This window comes from Protopterus annectens, chromosome 5.part0 (assembly GCF_019279795.1).
Source record: "Protopterus annectens isolate FY-2018-M chromosome 5.part0, PAN1.0, whole genome shotgun sequence".
Taxonomy (NCBI): Eukaryota; Metazoa; Chordata; order Ceratodontiformes; family Protopteridae; genus Protopterus; species Protopterus annectens.
The window spans coordinates 1,873,913,385-1,873,933,971 of record NC_056735.1 but is presented as its reverse complement, the minus strand read 5'-3'; the positions used below and the strand labels follow the sequence as shown (position 1 = coordinate 1,873,933,971).

Here is a 20,587-nt window from a genome sequence, read left to right as displayed (position 1 = left end):
GGCATCAGTAATTGCACATTGCAGACTACAGGGAATTCAAATTTACCCATACCTGGACGACTGCCTAATACAAGCGGACAACAAGGGAAATTTGATAAAAGACTTGGCCTATGCCATACACCTGCTACAGGCCTTGGGATACACAGTCAACATCCAAAAGTCAAGACTAGTACCATCCCAAAGGATAACCTTTTTGGGTGCAGATCTGGACACAACCACCCAAATGGCATTTCTCACTGAAGAAAAACAAAAACAACTTCCAGAATACTTCATGATTCTGACAAGACAAACTCAGCTTACTGCAAGGAAAATCCTGCAGGCCCTGGGTTACATGGCATCCTGCATAATTCTGATACCGCATGCCAGGCTGCATATGAGGAAATTACAATGGTACCTAAGGAGTGTATGGTCTCAACACAGTCACAGCTTAGAAACCTTGATACCAATCATTCTATGCCTTCAAAAGGAATTTCTGTGGTGGGCTCAGGCCTGCCAGTCCAACAGAGGGTTGCCTTTCAACAAACCAAAAACAAGGCAGACCATCACCACGGACGCCTCAGACCGAGGATGGGGAGCACACATGGAGGGCAAATGTATTCAAGGCCTATGGCCTCAAGGATAGCTAGGCATGCACATAAACCAAAAGGAAATGCTGGCAGTGATGCATGCAATCGAGGCCTTCAAACCCTTCCTCCAACAAGGCCACCTGTTAATAAGGACAGGCAACACCACGGTCATGTGGTACATAAACAACAAGGAGGCACACACTCTTACCCTCTATGCCGGATGGCTATGAATCTATGGGAACTATGCCTGAATCTCAATATCCAACTACAGTCACAATTCGTGCCAGGGAAAGAGAATACACTGGCAGACAGCTTAAGCAGAACTACCATGGATGCACATGAATGGATGCTGCACCCAGACATCTTCCAACTCATAGCAAAGACATGGGGAATGCCGGAGATAGATCTGTTCGCCTCCCCACTCAACCATCAACTGAAGACATTCTGCTCAAGGGCATACCACCCACAAGTTTGGAGGGTGGACTCTCTCTCTTTCAGCTGGAAAGCCCTAAAAGTATATGCCTTCCCACCTCTCCCATTGATGTACAAGGTTCTACTGAAGATCAGGGAGGAACAGCCAACAGTGATACTAATAGCTCCAGACTGGCCAGGGCAACACTGGTATCCATTATTGAGAAGCATGTCTCAGGCAAAATCATGGCCTCTCCCCATATGGCCTCTTCTTCTGACGCAGAACAATTTCAGGACCCTGCATCCCAACTTGAAAACATTGCAGCTAACTGCCTGGAAAATTCCTTAAAACCCAATCAAACTGTTTTATCTCAGAGGGTGAAGGACATTATCTTGGAGGTTCGCAGGCCTTCCACAAGGAAGACATACTCAGCTAAATGGAAGAGATTTCTCATTTGGAGCACATCAAAAGGTTCAGATGTCACAGTGGCAAACATAACACATATTCTAGAATACTTAGCAGAATTGTTCCACAATGGCCTGTCTTATTCTTCCATTAAGTTTCATGCTTCAGCAATTTCAGCAGAATACAATGTGGAACCACCTATCTTCTCGCACCCTCTCCTCAGACAATTTCTGAGAGGGATCAAAAATATTAAACCTCCAAGAAGACCCCCTCTACCTGCTTGGGATCTCAACTTTGTGCTGGAGAAACTGACACTTCCTCCTTTTGAACCAGCAGCATCGGCGGATCTACAGTTTCTGTCTTGGAAAACTGCATTCCTTCTGGCAATCACTTCAGCAAGAAGAGTATCTGAGTTACAAGCATTAATGGCAGTGCAGCCATTTCTTATTTTCCATCAGGATAGAGTTTCACTAAGAACCAATCCTACTTTTATGCCAAAGGTGGTATCTAGGGTATCCTTGAACCAAGCTATCCACTTGCCTACGTTCTTCCCTAATCCACAGAATAGAGGGGAAAAACTTTTGCACACCCTGGATATACACAGACAACTACGCTACTACTTGGACAGAACAAAAACTAGCAGAAAAACTGACCAACTGTTTGTAGCATATGCTACTGGGGTGCAAGGAAAAGCAATTTCCAAACAGACAATTTCAAAATGGATAGGAAATTGCATTCGATTTTGCTACTCCTTTCATGGAAAGACAGTTCCTGAAAACATCAGGCCTCATTCCACAAGGGCCACGGCCACCACTACAGGCTTCCTACGAGGGGTGGCTACCAAGGACATTTTAGAAGCTGCTACTTGGAGCTCCGTGCATACATTTGCCAAGCATTACAATCTACCTTTATACTCCAGATCCAGAGCAGGTTTTGCTACTGCAGTCCTGCAGGGGATCTTAACTACACCATCCTTTTCTTAGTACCTCCTCCCCCAGATTGGCTATGGTATTCTACCCATATGTTATGACTGCAGATGCATCCTTGAAGGACATAGTACAGTTTTGTACCTACCATAAATGTAGATGTCCGATAGGTATGCATCTGCAGTCAGGTTTACCCTCCCTCCTACTCCTCTGTGGTATTCCTAGGGTACTTACCCCTCTTTTAGCTAGCTGGGGGAATCTATTATGGTGTATTTGTTTGTTTATACATATATATAATTTTGCAAATGTTTGGAACTTTTCTGCATTTATCCAAATTTAGCCTTCCTAGAGGGCACCTGGCATCTGGGGAAAGAAAAACTGAGGAAAATGGCGATGGCTGATGCTTTTATAACCCAGGCGCTCTGACGTCGGGGAAAGTGCGACATCAGCCGAGGCCAGACCCAGACTTTGGATTCCGGCCGACCGAAGGGCTGCCTGAGGCAGGACAACCCATATGTTATGACTGCAGATGCATACCTATCGGACATCTACATTTATGGTAGGTACAAAACTGTACTTTTCTTGAGCTTCTTTACTCTCCCTTCTGTATAGGATACTGTGACAGTTATACAGAAGGACATGTACCTAAGCGGTCTGTGCAAATCCCAGGATGGACCTGGCATCTAACCCCTTGAAGAAGACACCAGAAGAGGCAATACCCTACTGGAATGAGCTCTAACAGAAGTAGACAGATATTTGCCATGAAAGGTATAACAAAAGGAAATGGCCTTAGATATCCAAGAAGAGATGATTTTATAGTTACAGCCAAACATAATGGCCTGGGATGAAAGGAAACAAAAAGCTGATCTGACTTACAAATGGTCTTAGTTTTGCTGAAACCATTTTATGTGGGTTTGTTGAGGGATCTTCTCAGCCTTCCACCTCCCATTCTGTTTCTTGAGCTTCTTTACTCTCCCTTCTGTTTAGGATATTGCAACAGTTATACAGAAGGACATTGTACAGTTGTGTATCTTAGCATAACAGTAGATGTCCTTCTCTTTGCTGTTCCAGTCTTTGCTCCCTACCTCCAACCCCCTCTTGTTTGTTCTGGTTTTGTTTTAGATTCCCTTCAGGCTGAGGATTCCCCTCTTTCCTTCTGAATGTTTTCATTCTGGATGTGCATGGACTCCTTTGTCCTTTGTAGAGTATTCTCTTCCAGGGCAGTTCACTTCTGGGTAGTTGTGTCCATACATCCCTTTTATGGACCTACGTTCTGTGGTGGGAGCATAAATATGATGTACAAGCATATACAAGATCATTAGGCTTTTGTATACTGTCTGAGCATCAGGCTGCCGTGGGCAGGAGATCCCTTCTGTTTAGGGTACTGCAACAGTGAAGAGAAGGGCATCTACAGAACTGTACTTTCTTCAGTTGGAGGTATTTGGGTTTGAAGATAGTGTCGTTCTTGTACTACAGGAGATTCTAGGGCTTGTTTTCTTGAAGAGTGGACTGTTTAGATGTAAATCATTAAAACTGATTAGTGCATTTAGGGTGACACACTACATTGACTGGCTTTTATGTCAGATTTGGATGGATTTCACAATTAATGGTAGGTGAATTGAAAATACAGGACAGCTGATTAAACTGTTATTTTGTATGTGAATGAATTTTTTCTAGATATGCATAGATAAGATTTGGGGAGTAGGGCATAACAATTACATGTTGCCTTGAATGTTCCTGTTTAGTTTTGTAGCCATAATCAGCACGTTATGAGAAATGTTTTTTAATCCCCCCACCCTTTTAAATGGATGTAGATGGAGCTTTAAACATGCAATAATTTGGATTGTGTGGAATGTTTGATTGATGTGCATGCATGCCTCTGAAGTGTACTTCATTATGAGGAACGTACCTCATTTGGCGTCTTAAAAAGTTCATGTTCCTCAAAGTTCCACATTGAAAAGGTCTGTCACACATTCAGTGTTGGAAATTTTTTAACTGATATCCATGGTTAATAGAAATTAATCATATTAATTCATTAAAAGACCTTTTTGACAAGTACAATCAGCATGTTTTGGCCTTCCTATGACCTTCCTAGTTGAAGTTGATAGTCACCCTTTAGTATGTGTTCCACATTTTGCTCATTTGTTCCACATTATGATGGCTGGCGTTCCTCATTTTAGAAATGGAAGGTAGAGGGATATGCTTGCATGAACAGATGCAATAAATGCCATTACTGCTTATGTTTTAGTAAGTAGATGGTAGTGGCAGTACCTTTAAAGGGCATACCTAACTTGGTTGTTTGGCACAACTGCATGGGCAGTCTTGGAGAGTTATATTCTAGGAAGCTATGGCTGTAGAATCTTTAGCTAGAGGGATAAAAGTTGTTCTGTTTATCAAGTGTTTTATTCTGCACTACTGAGAGAGGAGAGTTTGACGTATTGATAATTATAACATTTTAGAGTACATCGAATTCTTACAACCTAGGAATTTGTTAGCATTTTGTCAATTTATAGGCACTTATTGTTGTAGTGTGACAGGATTGCTATTCTGGAATGATGTGCTACCAAGAGATGCATTTAGCAACTGTTCTGGGGTTTGAGATATAGTACTACATTCAGGGTTAATTTTCATGGGATGTCATTGGTAATGCTCCACTGACTTGTTTTCAGCAGTAATAACCTGTGGAGATGAGTTTGGGGTGTAAGTAGAGGTTATTACGTTTATGATATAACCTAGCTTGTATTTTAATAAAACAGGACAAGTCCAAGGAGGTAGGGAAACTATACACTTTACTGAAAATTTCATTGGAATGTTAAGGTAGGGAATTAGCTCTGTGTATGTTGGACACTTTTACTGGACAAGCAGTCACACTCTAGGATTAATTCTTGTGTCTTGGAAGCTATGATCGTTCTTAATATAATAATTTATATACATTTTGTTCTTGTTAAATTGTATTTTTTCCATTTCTATGTTGTTAAAATATTACAAGTGTTACATAACTTTTGATAAGTTCTTTATTTTTTTCTTTTTCTTTATTTGTCCAACCCTCATGGCATTTTATTATTTAAAGATTGATAATCCAAATCATAAATTTCTTAGCTGCTTATGTATGTGCATGTATGCTTGTAATATTTTTCATTTTATAAAATTCTGTAGATAGTTATATTTCTGTTAATCATTTAATCAAAATTTTCTGTTAACAAATATATGTATATACAGTGGGTAGAGTCCGAGTCTATTTATAATTCATATTTATATTATTTATTTTGTTTTTATAAAGATATTAGGTGTATATGAATTTAGACACTATATTAGTATGGCATTGTTTTGAACAGAGAGCACTGGCACTTTAAATAGTATAGGATCAATTAATTGTTTAATTATATGCATATTTTTAAATGAACTTAGTATAAAAGCTTGGTGAATGTAATTAAAGGTTGTTCTGATGAAGTCTACATCGTAGATGAAAGCGCTTAACCTGAAGCATTTGTTTGTTTTTTTTTAGCCTTTTAATAACTTTTAATTATTAAAGTGATTGAACAAGTATTTTTAGTGCACAGTGACTTTTTCGTGGGATCCTCAAACTTTTTTTGGTGTTTTTTACATAGCCGAGTCTATTTATACTATTGTTAAAAAAGCAAAAGTGGTTTGAAAATGTGCCCTTAATTGGAGAGAATGAACGGAGCAGGCTCCCCCATAGGTACACAGAAGGGTGAAGGGTATAATGAAACAATGAGTCATTAGATGGGTAATAAGTAGGTGGTAGTTATCTGAAAATATTAATGGCACATCCAGTCCAGTAAAGTCATCCACTTCTCCTGTTATTAGTTTTCCTATTGCAGCTCTACAGTTTCTACTGTCTCCCCCTGCTAAAGTTGAATTACCTCACCTATAACACTTGTGTTATGCGTTGTTCATTCCTGATCCTACTTCTTTTTTAACTTTCTTCTAAACATGTGTATATATTTTACACGATGTTATCTAACTATAGAGTATCATTTACTTGTACCTTTACTCTTACTTTACTACTATTGCTGTGCGTGTAACCCAGGCTGAGCCTGCAAGTGATGAAATTTGATTGATGCTGTACTCCCATAAACAAAATTAAATAAAGTGGAGTAAAATCTTCACTCTTTTTGAAAAAAAAATACAAACCAGATGTGACTGCATTGCACGAAATACACTTAACTGTCGAAAAATGTGTGAAACTTTAGTGTAGAAGGCTTCTTAAGGCTGGCTTAGCAAGTTGTACAGCTGCCTGCAGAAGATGGTTTGGAGTACTAATATTAGGATACCTCCAGTTTCCATTAGGAGAGACTTTGGAAGTTAGTTGCGGAAAATATATGTAAGTGAAGAAGTGGCATAAAATGTGAATATGATACTTTATTTTGGTATATATACCAGCCCATATTGAGCAGGCTAGGCAGTGGTCCACTCCAACACAGCTAGTGCAGTTTCTTGGGGGGGAGGGTGAAGCTAACAAGTCATGTAGAGAGTGAGACAAGAGTAGTACTTCTCTCAGTTGTGGAAATATATCTTACAGCTTATTGCAAAACATTTGGAATTTTAGATGTGCATGCTATCATACAAAGGTAATACGGGGTGAATAATTTTACAGATTTTTAACTAAGATGTTCGGCCTAGTTGCAGCTGCAGAAGATATACATGACAAAAGAGTTTGTGGACACGATGAGAAGGCACTATGTAGGCCCAATGGTAGGGTCAGGTAGTGCACTTTTGAAAGTAAAATTGAGAGGGGACGTGTGAGAAAATATGAGTAAGTGTTGATGGTTCTCTACAATTGTGATGATGGTGACGTTTCAGTTAAAAAAAAACGGTGCACAGGAACTCTGAAAGAGTTGGATAATATGAATTCAGAAGTGAATAACTAGGATGATCTAAAGAGGAAATGTGAAGTACATACATGGGAGAAAACATCTAAGATGAGGATAGGGAGTGAAAAGTATGTTAAGGTGATAGATTCCACGTTAAGATTTTAGACTAGATTGCACAGATTGAATAGTAATGAAAATACTAAATATATGAATGTTAAGCAAGCAATTCAAGATCATTTTGAAAGAAAGCTGCAGTTGCAAAGAGAAAAAAATATTATTTTTTTAAGTATCCCTGTGACTTTGAGGTTCCTGGCTTTTAAGCTAAGACACCAGTAGATTGAGAAGATGATGCTGTCAGGGCAAGGCATGCACTAAAATTATGGAGATTTTAAGAAGGTTTTCTGAAAGAATGAGTGTGTACTTCATGGGAAGTGGGAGAGCAGAGTTAAACTTTTAGATACTTTTTGGAGGGTATCCAGATGCTGAAGGTAGGTGTTAATCAGGTAGGAGAACTGATGACCCCACCAACTCTAGAGGAACTTCAGTTAGTTATATTTGAACAGCCTTTAAATAAGACCCTGGGGAAAATGGGAAACCAAATCCCAATCCCTCCGCACCACACTCCTCAGAGACCTCAACCTCATTACCACAATTAACAGAACATGCTGGAGGGACATGTTCATAACCCAGAGACTGCCCATGCTATGGAACGGACTTCCCATACATGTCAAGCAGAGCACCTCGCTGACTCTCTTCAAGAGAAGTCTTGATGAGTGGATGGGAAACAGAAAATTCACCCCAGGGATAACACCAGTGGCTCTACTCGACAGAGGCACTGAGAACTAAGGTCGGGTGGCACTATGCCGGGGTAATCCTATGGCTAGGCTTGTAAAGGCTCCAGGGCCATTAGCCTAGTACACACCTATAAACCTATGAAAGAAACGGAGGAGAGGGATTGTAATTTTGATGGGTTTACTTACTGAACAGAGTTTTAAGGGGTAGAGAACTTCCATCTTCCTGGAAGTAAGTGATTATTTCAGTATTGCTAAAGGAAAGAAAAATCCTTTGCTGTTGTCCTCCTGTTTTAAACACAATTATGAAGTATTATGACATTGCTTTCTAAGAAATTAGGGAGGATTGTACGTAAGTTGTTCATTTTGATCACAGTGTGGGTGTGTGTTTTTTTTTTTGAGAGAATGGCAGAGACATAGATACATGATAATATATTTAAAATTTTAATACTGTCCGTACTTGTTAGTTTAGATGATGGAGAGGCCTTCAGTTGAGCAGAATCGGAATATTTGCTCGAGGTGCTATGATGAATTTCCCTAGGGACTTTAAAGACTTGATGAAAAGGAAATATAGACTTCCCTTTGCATGCTATAAAGTTTTGATCCAGTTGTTTGAACACTTATGGTCAACATGTGCTGCAAGACAGGGATGTCTGCTCTTCTGCTGCTGTTTGCAATACTTCTAGAACCTTCCGTGCTTTCTGTTATGCAGTATTGCACATGGAATGGTGGTGGTGAGCATTTGAAATTGTCCCTAATACAGATAATAACTTTGTCTGACCCAGAAAGACACTGTCTCTTTGATATTTTTTCTAAAATTAAGTGAAATTTCAGGATATGCAATTAAAGTTACAAAATCTGTATCAGCTCTGATAAACTGTGCCCCCAAGTTTTTGGACGGGACCAACACGTTGAAATATTTATGAATATTTCTGGTGGCTTTGTTAAGTGAGGCATTTAAGACAATGTTTTGGAATTTAACAGGAAATGTTTAAAAGTGTTTTTTCCTAATGGAAATTGTTAAACATAGATTTAGACCAGATGGTTCAAGCTGCACAGTTATCCACTCTGTACATATTTTCTATGTGGGACAGACATTTTTGGTACCCCTTCAAAGGGAGTTTGTGCCAGGACTGAAGAACTGGTCCTTTGATTCTGTATGGACTGTTAGACTCTTTAAGTAGAGTGGCAGAGACTGTTGTTACAGAACCAAACTAAGGGTTTGGAATCAATTATGTGGATGGTTACCTACAAGTCATATTCCTGAAAATGTCTTTTTCTTTGTGTGATGGAACTGTATGAAGCAACTTGCAAAAGAGATAAGAAAGCAGCCAGGGAGGTTCAAAGAGGCTTGATTTCTTCACATGGTGGTGTGTCCCCTTGAAGTATGGGTGGGAGTATTTTGTTGTCTGTGCCTTGAGGGTCCAGTTTAAGAAGGAGTTCAGGAAAAAGAATATAAAGGATGGGTAAGCTAATTAATACCTGTTGAGACAGATCTTTCAAAGATACGTTTTGGCAATGGAGGAGAAGAAATTTACACCTGAAGTACTGGCATCAGGATGGGGGAGGTGCAGATATGCTCCTTATTTGGATAGATATCAGATTTAAGTTAGGGGAAAAGAATAGTATAATATTACAAGGCTTTTTTGTTGGAAGCTAATAAACATAAAGTAAAGAGGAGGTGAATACTCTGAGACCAGAGTTAATACACTGGCTAATTAAGGCGAGAGAGAGAGAGACAACTGTTTAGTGGAAGTGTGATAGGTCAGGCATATTAGTATATGCAAGACATTAAAAAAGATGAGAGTTCTGGTTTTGCTGACTCTGGGAGAAACGGTTGGGCCTCAGATCTGTAAAGGAGGAGTGTAAACAGATTTGTTTGAGCCTCAAGTGTTTCACTAGGTCACATAGATGTTAGACATTTACATGGAAATGTCTCCATTGATACTTCTGTACCACTGCTAGATTGTAGAGGATGTTCCCAAAGGCAGACCGTGGGTACTGGAGATATGGGATAAACAAAAAAGGTGACTAGCTTCATGTATTCTGGGTCTGTTGATCACTGGAGACATTTAATCAGAATCTGCAAAACCTGCTAAGGAAGTATTTGATATGTCAGTCTTATTACAGCAGGAATTGTTTCTCTTGGTGTTCTTTGTGAAGATTCCTGTCTTGAGTATAATCACCAGGTGCTTTATATAATTATCCTGCTAGCCAGGAGGCTGATAACAAGAAACAGGAAATCGCAGAAGACCTTGATTTTCAGGGACTTATGAAAAATTGTATTGGGATTTGATGCTGATATGGATTCAGATGAAATCCCAGTCTGCTCTACTGCAACTGTTTTACGTTCACGTTTCTCTCAATGCTGCTGTACTAAGCCCATGGGCTTTCCCAGCTCCCTGTCTGCAGCTTTTGCTGGGAAAATAATGTGTGTGTGCCATACCTACATTTCCCTGTGTTCCATTCTGTTACTGTTCTGCTCAATGTACTGTTCATTTCTCACTACAGTGCATGGAGTACTGCCAGAGACCTAATTTTGACCTGAGCTGTGCCTTTGCCAGTGCTGCAGCCCAGACATCATTCCTGCTGTGGTCAGATCTTATTTGTGAGTGGAATGTTTTGCCACTCAGGTGGTTAGCTCTATTCTGGCAGCAGTTCTCTAAAAGTACAGAAATACAGACTACTGTCTGACCATTTTTCCACATTTAAATGTATAGTATTGCTAGCATGGGAGTGGTATTTGTCTCCCTGTTTCATAAGGAGAAGTGAAGAAAAGACATCCACTTGAAGTATATTATATTCCATCATACAATTTGAAGTTCTGCCTCTGGCAGTTCAGATGCTTTCTGTTGTCATTGAAAACTGCTGTTTATATTCCTAAGGTATCTCTGAGAGAATGTATGGAAGTAAGACGTGACACTTTCTTTGTCTTCTGGAAAACTTTTAACTCTTCAGTATCATGCCAAAAGCCTGATCTGTCACTATATTGAAAGAGCAAAATACCAAACAGTTAAACATTGAACTGAGAACATTCAACACATTACAGGACACACCCACTGCTAATTCGGTATGCCAACTCTGAGATCGCACTACAGTGGTGAAAGGGGCAATTCCCTGACTCTGTCTGTAGCATGATCTCAGATAATTGATTTCCCATGCACTTGCACATGTTGATGTTCTGGGAGTTAATGTTATAACCTCAGTGTTTAGCCATTCAATATTTTGAACCTTCATCAAACTAACAAAGACCCGCCAAAAGCCACAATGCTGAATCATGCATGGAGTGAATTAGCAGCCTTAAAAGTGGTCAGTGCATTATCACTTTCCCAATATACAGTGAACCAGGAATTGTTTATGGTAAGTAGAAGTGTAGGGTGCCCAGCCATCTACATAGAGAGTGTGGAGGGCTTCACCCATTCAAAGAATTACACCTTCTTCTTCTTCTTTGACATTGTGGATTTTGTCTACGTACTGTTAGGATTTTGATTTTCTTTAGGGACTAAACAGCTGCTTTTTAACGTAGAAGCCTCTTTGCAGCAAGTACTAAGTGCATTGCATTGCATTCCATTTTGTATTTAGTACCTGAATTACTAATGATGTGATCTTTGTTCTGTTGCAAGTCCTTTAAATGTTTCTTTTGTATTCTGTGTTTGTTAATGGACTTTGTTCTCAGGGATGAGCCAGGAACACCGTCTAAGTAACTTGTGTAAATTCCCAGAGTAGACAGATGGAGACTGAAAGAATCATTCACACAATTACTGGACGATGCTCACTAGCAGCTCATAGTTTTAATCCCCTGCATTAAACATGCCAGAAATAGTTTCTACATGACAGACCCATGTCTGATTAAGTTACCACAGTGCATAACTGCAACACAAAATAGTAACTAGAACATGGCTATTTGCAGAGCCATCCACATTTAAGGAGTGATGCTTTTAACAGCATAGTCACTCCATGCCTCCATAGATAGACATCCAAATAGCAAATAATGTTGCAGGGATTTTGAGTCTCATTGGTGTTTTAGGCTCAGATTAACTGATGATTTACATGAATGGCAAGCTACAACCTAAATTGGTCATTGTTGGTGTATTTATCTACCATTTTGTTAGTTCTGTTAAACAACATCATTAGGAGCCCCACTTTTATTGTATGCACTTGATTTGCACATGTTTTTAATTTTTTGTGTAAGCACTATATATCTGTATCATATACCTAACTCTAATCTGAACAGTAGTGGTCAGTAGGGTACTTATGTTGTGCCTTACACAGATTAATATTCTGTACTGATGTTTTGTAAGAGGAGGATCATAAGAGGTCTTTATTTACCTGTGTTACAGTTCTGCTAAAGGATTTTAAAAAAACGGATTCACTTTAAAATCTCGAAATTCCGAAACATCGAATGTCATATGATCAAGACCATATGATCGATGTTTTGGAATATCGAAATTCCGTAAAAAATCCAATATAAAAAAAAAATGTTGAAACATTTCTGCAAGGGGGACAAGCCCCCCTGCATCTTGACACCCCTGCTACTTAAATATACCAACTCCGAGATCGCACTACAGCGGGGAAAAGGGAACTCTGCTGTTCTGCTCTGTATGCAGATGTCCATTCAGAATTTTGAATTTCTAAAACTTTGATCATATGGTCTCAACCATATGAATTTCGAGGTTTTAGGATTTCGAGATTCTGAAGGGAACCCAAAACAAAAACATATAAAAAGAAACTAGACACAGAATAATAAAACAACTTGCTATTACATTTCTGTAACATGCATGATTTCTTAATCTGTTAATATATGATTTAAGAGGCTTTCTGAACTTAGATTTATTTATAATTCCTCATGGAAAGAATATTCATGGGGACATTACATTTGTGATGCATACTTCTCACATTCCTTATTATTTTTAATGTTTTATGTTTTGCTTGTAGAACTTTCAGTTGTGGTTGTGTTCATTGTACTGCAGGTAGAAGCCGCAGGCTAAATAGACTCACATTTCTCAATGTTCACGCATATGCGCACCTATTGTGATACCATACCGCATGATTTTTTTATATTGGTGTGGAGAAGCATGTTCACTGTCATTGTATAAGACACTGTTTATGAAGTTAAAAATAATAGAAATGCCACAATTTCCTGACATTTAATGTTGTAGTGATGAGAGTTCAAGGGGAGCAGGAAGATGCACTGGACTGAGGTCTGTGAGGCAATTCTTTACACTTCTTTTTTGTACCATGTTTAATGTGCTTAATTAATCAGGGCTGTTGATTAAACAGGTTAGGTTTAGGTGACAAATACGAAGAAAAAATATAAACATATTGTGCATAAGTACAGTTGTAAATCAGTGTTATAGAGGTATTATAACGGTGCATTCTCTTGTTCTTCCTTTGCTATTATCACCATGTCAGTAAACATAATAAGGACTTTGGGTTCTGTTAAATAATCTGAACTATGGAATTTCTGTTATTAAATTTTGAGCTTTGTATGTGGTTCAGTGGTTAGCATTGCTGTGTCAGTGTTTGGTTCTCCAGTTCATTTCTCACTTGGGGTGCTTCTGTGTGGAGTCTATATGTCCTCACTGTGTCTGCATGGATGGTCATAGTGTGTTTCAGTTTTCTCTCACATATTGAAAATTTATTACAGGATAAATGGCAATCCGTTTGCCATATGCGTGCACCCACACTCACCCTGTGGCAGACCTCTATCTTTTACAAATTTATTTTCTCTGCTTTTGCACATGTTGAGTGCTAGGACAGGCTTTGGCTCTCCCACCAGCCCTGAAATGGATAAAGTAGGTAATCACAAAATTAGTAAATCAGTGTCATATAAAGTAATGTGATTTTTTTCCCCATAGCAAAGTAAAAGATTTAATAAACTACCATAATTTTGATGAGTCACTTTAACAAAGAACTGACATGCAAAAATTGGTCAAGCAATATTGTTTTGCAATACCTTTAAAAATAGTATAAACTCTTTCAGTTTAGAAGTTTCCCTTGTTGAACTGTTGGCATGATAAGAAACATTCCATTTTTGGAAAAAGTTTGAAATTGTTAGTACTTGTTATAGTAAAGACTAGTTACCTGTCTTTAGATATGTATCAGTGTATGGCATATTTATAGTATATGTGCGTTATTTCATGCCAAATGAGGGGATATTGTAACTTTCTTTTTTTAAACTGGTGAGCTTGATACCTCTAACAGAAATGGTTTTGCATGTGTCTGTTTTGACCTGATTCATTTTAAGAAAATAAGCATTGTGATACTGTAGACTCATCTTTGGAAGTAAAATGGGCACATTTGTTTAGGTGTACTCATCTGGCTGCAAAAGGATGTACTGTACAATATGTATATAATTTTGACTTGAATTAAAACATATTGGTTTGTATCTTTTTTCTTCACCTTTGTCCATTGTTTTGATGTTAAATTAAGCAAATGTGCTCTCTCCTTTATTGTTTAGCAAAATGTAGCTTAATTAAAGCAGTAGTTCTGTAAAATATCCTTTTCCATATTCACAGGACCAGCTACAGCTGTTGTATTCTTTTGGACCCCGCATTCCAGCTGAAAGGTAAGAGACGTGTGCAAGCCTTTTAGTGACTTTTGTTTATCATGATAATGTTAAGGAAATGTTATTATGGAGTAAGAGAGACAAAACAAAGATATTTGTTTTCATTCATACGTGTTGAGGAGAATCTAAAAAATAAGTAAATAGACATCCTGCAGAGAATAGAGGAGTATGAGGAAATAATATGGTGTATCAGATATATATGCAGTTGCTGAAAGTAATAGCGATATATGCTAAGAAGCCTAATATCAGTTTGTGAATATTAGCATTCCGCGGTGGTACAGCGGTAGCATTGTTACCTCACAGCAAGAGGTTCTCTTGTTCGATTCTTGGCTTGGCTTGGGGAGTGCCTTCTGTGCGGAGTCTGCATGTCCTCCCCGTGGTTGGGTAGCGTTCGAAAGACATGCCTGCGTAAATGGGCATGCCTTCGTTGAAGGCTGGGTGTCGAGCTGGCACATCTGCATTTTGTAAAAATCTACTGCCAATCATTAGTGGACCGGAGTTCTGCTGTGGCGACCCCTTACCGGGAAAAGCCGAAAGACAAACAACAAGTAGCAGAATCTAGAAGAATTTTTCAAAGAATCTGGTAACATTTCTTGAATGATATGTTGAAAAAAAACTACACAGTGTGTTATTTTGAACATTTTAGTACGGAATGTAATAGACTGGTTTAATCAAAATCAGTATGTGAGGACACATTAGCAGTGCAATTTTGAATTTTCAGTCTAGCATTACAGTTTAAATGTATAGCTGTGTAATAATCTTTATCTTGTAATCCTGAATGTGATAGTGTTCAATCTCGCCGTTTGTTCTTACACATGGGTTCGGAGCCGATCCTCGGCTCCGTGCCGGCCTCTTGCAAGCTCTGCATCGAGAAGAAGCTCGAGACAATCTAATACCCACAATCCCCCTCTGCCTTTACCTCAGATCTAGTTTGCCGCTGCTGCATACGCATCGTTGGGAGCTAGCTCGAGAGTCTAAGCTAAGATATAACTTTATTTTGTTATATTTTATTAGGATTCTATTTCTATTTGATGTTTTTCAGTGTTAACTGTATGATTGTGTAGTGATCTCGTTAAGTTATTGGTACCGTTAACTAAAATTATCGGTTAAATATTTGTCGGGGCCTACACCCTTCATAAATTTACCTAGTTAAAGAAACTTTTACCGGATTTGACAATTTTCATCGGATTTGACTAACTTTATCGGATTTGACTGTTTTACTGGATTTGTCTTTCTTCCCTATAATGTCTGAGAAGGTGAAGTCTGGTTTCAAGCGTTGTCAGTGTGGCCAGAAAATGTCAGTCACTGACAACCATAGTTCCTGCGTCTACTGCCTTGGCCCTCTCCACTTACAAGAGGATTGCTCCATCTGTCACTCTTTTAGTGGGAGGGTCATGACAGATAGGCGCAGGAAACTAATGGACAGAGGTCTATTGAAACCTTCTTTCCAAGAGGCTCTGGATGCTTCTGACCAGGCATCGAAGTCCTCTAAGGAGTCGAAGACGTCGGAGCCTAAGTCATCGGCTCCGAGCTCTTCATCAAAGGTTAGATCACCGGTTCCACAGACTTCGGGGCCGAGTGTTCAACTGGTATCGGTTCCTGAGCCTCGAGTCTTGGAACCGGTGATGGAGCTCCCTCCTTCGACCTTATTGAGGTCGGCTCCGTCTTCGGTTCCTTCGACCCGTTCTTCCTCCAAACTTTCGGATGTCGATGTGGATCGCGTGGTGCAGAAGTTATTGGAGCATTCGGCCCTCTCTAAACTTATTTCGGTTTCCACCCAGTTGGTGTCGAAACTTGAAGGCCTCCCTGTATCTCCATCCATTCCTCCTCCGAGACCGATTCAGTCTTTGGAGCCGGAAGAGGCTGATCTACTGATTGTGGAGCCCTCGGGTCCAGAACCGTCCTTTTCTCGGTCTGTTCCCCTCACCTCGACTCCGTCGGACCCGATACCGGAGTCTCGGAGCCGACGGTCTGTCCTTGGGTCCGGGGCCGAGAGTCGAACCGACGTGTCGGTTCCGACTCTCCCCCTCGGGGCCTCGGCGCGGATCGATTCGGCTCCGTCCTCGGGGTCGATGCCTTCGGTGCCCGTGTCGGGGATTCTTCCCATTTCTTCGGAACCGGGGGACTCTTCGATGCGGGACCGGGGAGCGTTCGACCTGATGAGGAAGGTGTTGTCTACCCAGACAACCACATCAGTGGAAGCAGCCTCTCCTCCCCATAAAGGGCCTTTGTCTTCATCTGCACCCACGGCCACATCCAAGCGTCGGGCACCAGTGTCTCAGCCACCCCTGGAGGGTGCGCCTCTTCCTCGAGGCTTCTTCGGATGCTCCCACGAGGAAGTCCCTAGGAAGAGATTGTGTAAGAGGAGACACTTGGATTCTCCACAGGAATCCTTGACATCTGATACTGACTTAGATGAGTCAGAGGGGTCCCTAAGTCACCTTCAGAAGATGTCTCTTTTTCGGACATATTGGAGATCCTGAAGCAGAGAGGTGACTGGCAGTCCCTTCCCCCTTCTGAGGATGAGTCAGTTCTGCTGAAGGCATTTGGTGCTCGCCCTTCCTCCTCCTGGGTCACTCCGCCCTTCGACGAACTCATGGAACTAATTGCTCGAAGGGCGTGGGAGGCTCCTGACACAGTGGAGCCTGTTCCAAGGAAACCTAACAAATACATCACAGCACCTCAAGATAAGTCCTACCTTACAAAAGGAGTTCCAGTAGACGCTATGGTGGTGGCAGCAGCCACGAAAAAGGAGATGTCGGAGTCTTCGTCTGTCCATCCTCCTAATAAAGACTCTAGGACGATGGATAGATAGGGAAGCGCATTTTAGTTCAGCGGCTTTTTCCATGCGGTCCCTGAACTATTTGACCCATTTTACACGTCTACAGAGGGATCTAGTCAAAGAGTTGGGAGATACCCTCCAGGGTGCTACAGATGCAGCTGTCTCAGAGAAAGTGGCAGCGCAACTTAATACCCTAACATCGATTGTTAACTCGTCCATGAGGCTGATTTCCTACGCAGCCGAAGGTTCGAGTAGGGCAGCAGCTTCAGCGATTGCTCTTCGTAGACAATCCTGGATGCGCCTATGCTCCTTTGCGGAAGCCTTCAAGTCTTCCTTTACAAACGCCCCATTTGACGGTGCCACTCTCTTTGGCCCCAAAGTAAAGGAGACCCTTACCCGGTGTGAACAAGAGGGAAAGACTCTGTCTGCTGTCGGAGTCCGTTTTTCCACCCCAACCAGACCGTACCCCAAAGGGCAACGTGGTGGAAAAATGTGGTTTCGAAAACCCCAAGGATCTTTCTCAGGCACACAGGGTGATGCCCCCTCTAGAGGCAGAGGAGGGGGCAGAGGTGGAAGATGGGGGTCCGCAACATCAAGGTGACAGGGAAACACTCCCTGGTAAACCTTTCCAGCACTCCTGAGAGGAGGCCCGACTGTCCTGCTCTGGAGGCAGTCGGGGGTCGCTTAGCTTTATACCCTCAGGCCTGGCAAAATATAACTACAGACAAGTGGGTAAAAAGCGTGGTTACCAGAGGTTACAACATACCCTTTTTATCTCATCCCATCCCAAAGAAAAGACTCCCAGATGTACCGCCCCATCTGCGAGAGCCAGCAGCTATAGAAATTTCAAAGCTGCTAGAAAAGAGTCATCCAACCAGTCCCAGCGGACCAGCAAGGATTCGGGACTTACTCAAGGTTCTTTTTAGTTCCAAAGAAAACAGGGGACTGGAGGCCCATTCTAGACCTAAGCTACCTCAATACTTTCGTCAGGAAAGAAAAGTTCGAATGGTCACGCTTCAATCGATCCTTCCATTCTTACAGAAGGACGAGTGGATGTGCTCAATAGATCTAGAGGATGCATACTACCACATCAAAATGGCCAGGGCATCCAGAGATCATTTGCGCTTCCGGCTGGGAGCCAGTCACTTTCAATTTCGAGCCCTGCCCTTTGGTCTGACCTCAGCCCCCAGGGTCTTCACCAAATGCATGGCAGTGGTAGCGTCTCACTTGTGACGCCAGGGATTCCAGGTGTTTCCGTATCTGGACGACTGGCTCCTTTCTGCCACCACCCGGCGTCAACTACTGCAGGCCAGAGACTTTGTTCTTCAACTGTGTGTTCACCTAGGGATTTCCGTAAACTTCGGAAAATCCTTACTTCAGCCATCACAAAATATCTTGTTCATAGGAGCAGAATTAAACACACGTCAGTTGATTCTGAGGCTTCCCCCAGAAAGGATATTATCACTTCAGACTCATATCGTCTTCTACTCTTGTCAAGGAAATCTCCTGCAAAACTAGTACTGAAGGTGTTGGGCCTCATGTCAGCCTCCCTTATTGCAATTCCCCTGGGAAGGCTGCACATGAGAGTCCTACAATGGCTACTGTTTGCACAATGGTCGTTTCAACAACTACCTCTAACACACGAGATTCTTATAACAAAGACATGCAAAACAGATCTAAACTGGTGGCTTCAAGCGTGCAACCTTTCCAAGGGAGGCCGTTTGTGCTACCCACCACAGTTACGATGACCACGGACGCTTCCCTGATAGGGTGGGGGGGCATCTTTCAGGGACAGACAGTCCAAGGCGAATGGACCAATTTGGAGTACAATCTGCACATCAATGTTCTAGAGTTAAGGGCAGTGTTTCTAGCGTTGCAACACTTTGCTCCCCTTCTTCCTCTAGGGACTATTGCAGTTCAGACGGACAACATGTCTGTAGTCTGGTACATAAACAAGCAAGGGGGAACCAAGTCCTATCAACTATGCAGAGAGGCCATGAGAATTTGGCAGTGGGCAGAGTCCACGGGTCGCTTTCTAATAGCAATGCACATCCCGGGGTCATCCAACGTCATAGCCGACAGGCTGAGCAGAGCAATTCTGTTACCGCACGAGTGGTCCCTAAAACAATCAGTGGCGAAAAGGATTTTTCGCACGTGGGGCCAGCCTTCCTGCGACCTGTTTGCGTCTCCAATGAATGCCAAATGCAGGAGCTACTTTGCCCTATTACCCCCCAGGGAAGTCCCCAGGGACGCACTGGTTTCTGATTGGCCCCCGGGACTCCTGTACGCATTTCCTCTATTTCCTCTGATATCAAAGTTTCTCCAGAAAGCCAGGAACCTACACAGGACGATAATCCTCATTGCTCCATTCTGGCCTCGTCAAATTTGGTTTCCCTTCCTGAAGATACACTGCATTCGGGGACCCTGGATTCTGGACCCAGAGCCAGACCTATTGACTCACTCGTCAGGGGTTCCCCATCCCGCGCTCCGGTCACTCCATCTAGCAGCTTGGCTGCTCCAATTCCCAACTTAGCCAGGTCTGATCTTTTGTCACCGGCAGTCCAGGATATATTGGTGGCTTCGCATAAAGCTTCCACTACTAAAACATATGCTAGCAAATGGAAGCGATTTGTATTCTGGGCGAATACACACCATGTGGATCCTTTTATAGCTCCCTTGAATAAGATATTAGAGTTCTTAACGGACTTATTTCATCAGGGTGCTTCTCCTGCTACACTAAGAGTTCAATTGGCTGCCATTTCGAATTTCCATGTGGAAGAATGTGGAGCTCCTGTTATGGCTCACAGACTTTGTAAAGCCTTTTTAAAAGGAGTTTTTCATATTAGACCACGGTCAGATCTCCTACGTCACCTTGGAGTCTAAATTTATTGTTATCTAAATTAATGTTGCCCGCGTTTGAACCTGCCTCTTCTTGCCCATTAAAATTTTTATCCTGGAAAACTCTATTTCTGGTAGCCATTACTTCCGCTAGGCAGTATCTGAACTTCAGGCTCTCTCCATCAAGCACCCTTATTTGATCTTTCACTCTGACAGAGTTTCTCTTGAACCAATTCATCCTTCCTCCCTAAAGTGTGTTCTATTAACAATATTAATCAGTCCATTGAATTACCCACTTTCTTCAAAAACCACTCCAACAAAATGGAGTATATGTTACACAAATTGGATGTTCACAGACAGCTAAGATTTTATTTGGATAGAACAAAAGATCACAGAAAAACAGATCAACTCTTTGTGGCTTTTGCTGATAGCAGGAAAGGACTTGCAGTTACCAAAAGAACTCT

At 41.4% G+C, this 20,587-nt stretch overlaps 1 protein-coding gene across 1 annotated transcript in view; it reads left to right on the top strand.

Annotated features, from left to right (window-relative positions):
* VWA8 (von Willebrand factor A domain containing 8) overlaps nt 1-20,587 on the top strand; it is a 3,458,065-nt gene that overhangs the window by 683,649 nt on the left and 2,753,829 nt on the right. Inside the window, exon 7 of the mRNA XM_044071701.1 lies at nt 14,454-14,503. Within this exon, the coding sequence (XP_043927636.1) occupies nt 14,454-14,503 (50 nt within the window). The remainder of the gene's footprint in view (nt 1-14,453; nt 14,504-20,587) is intronic.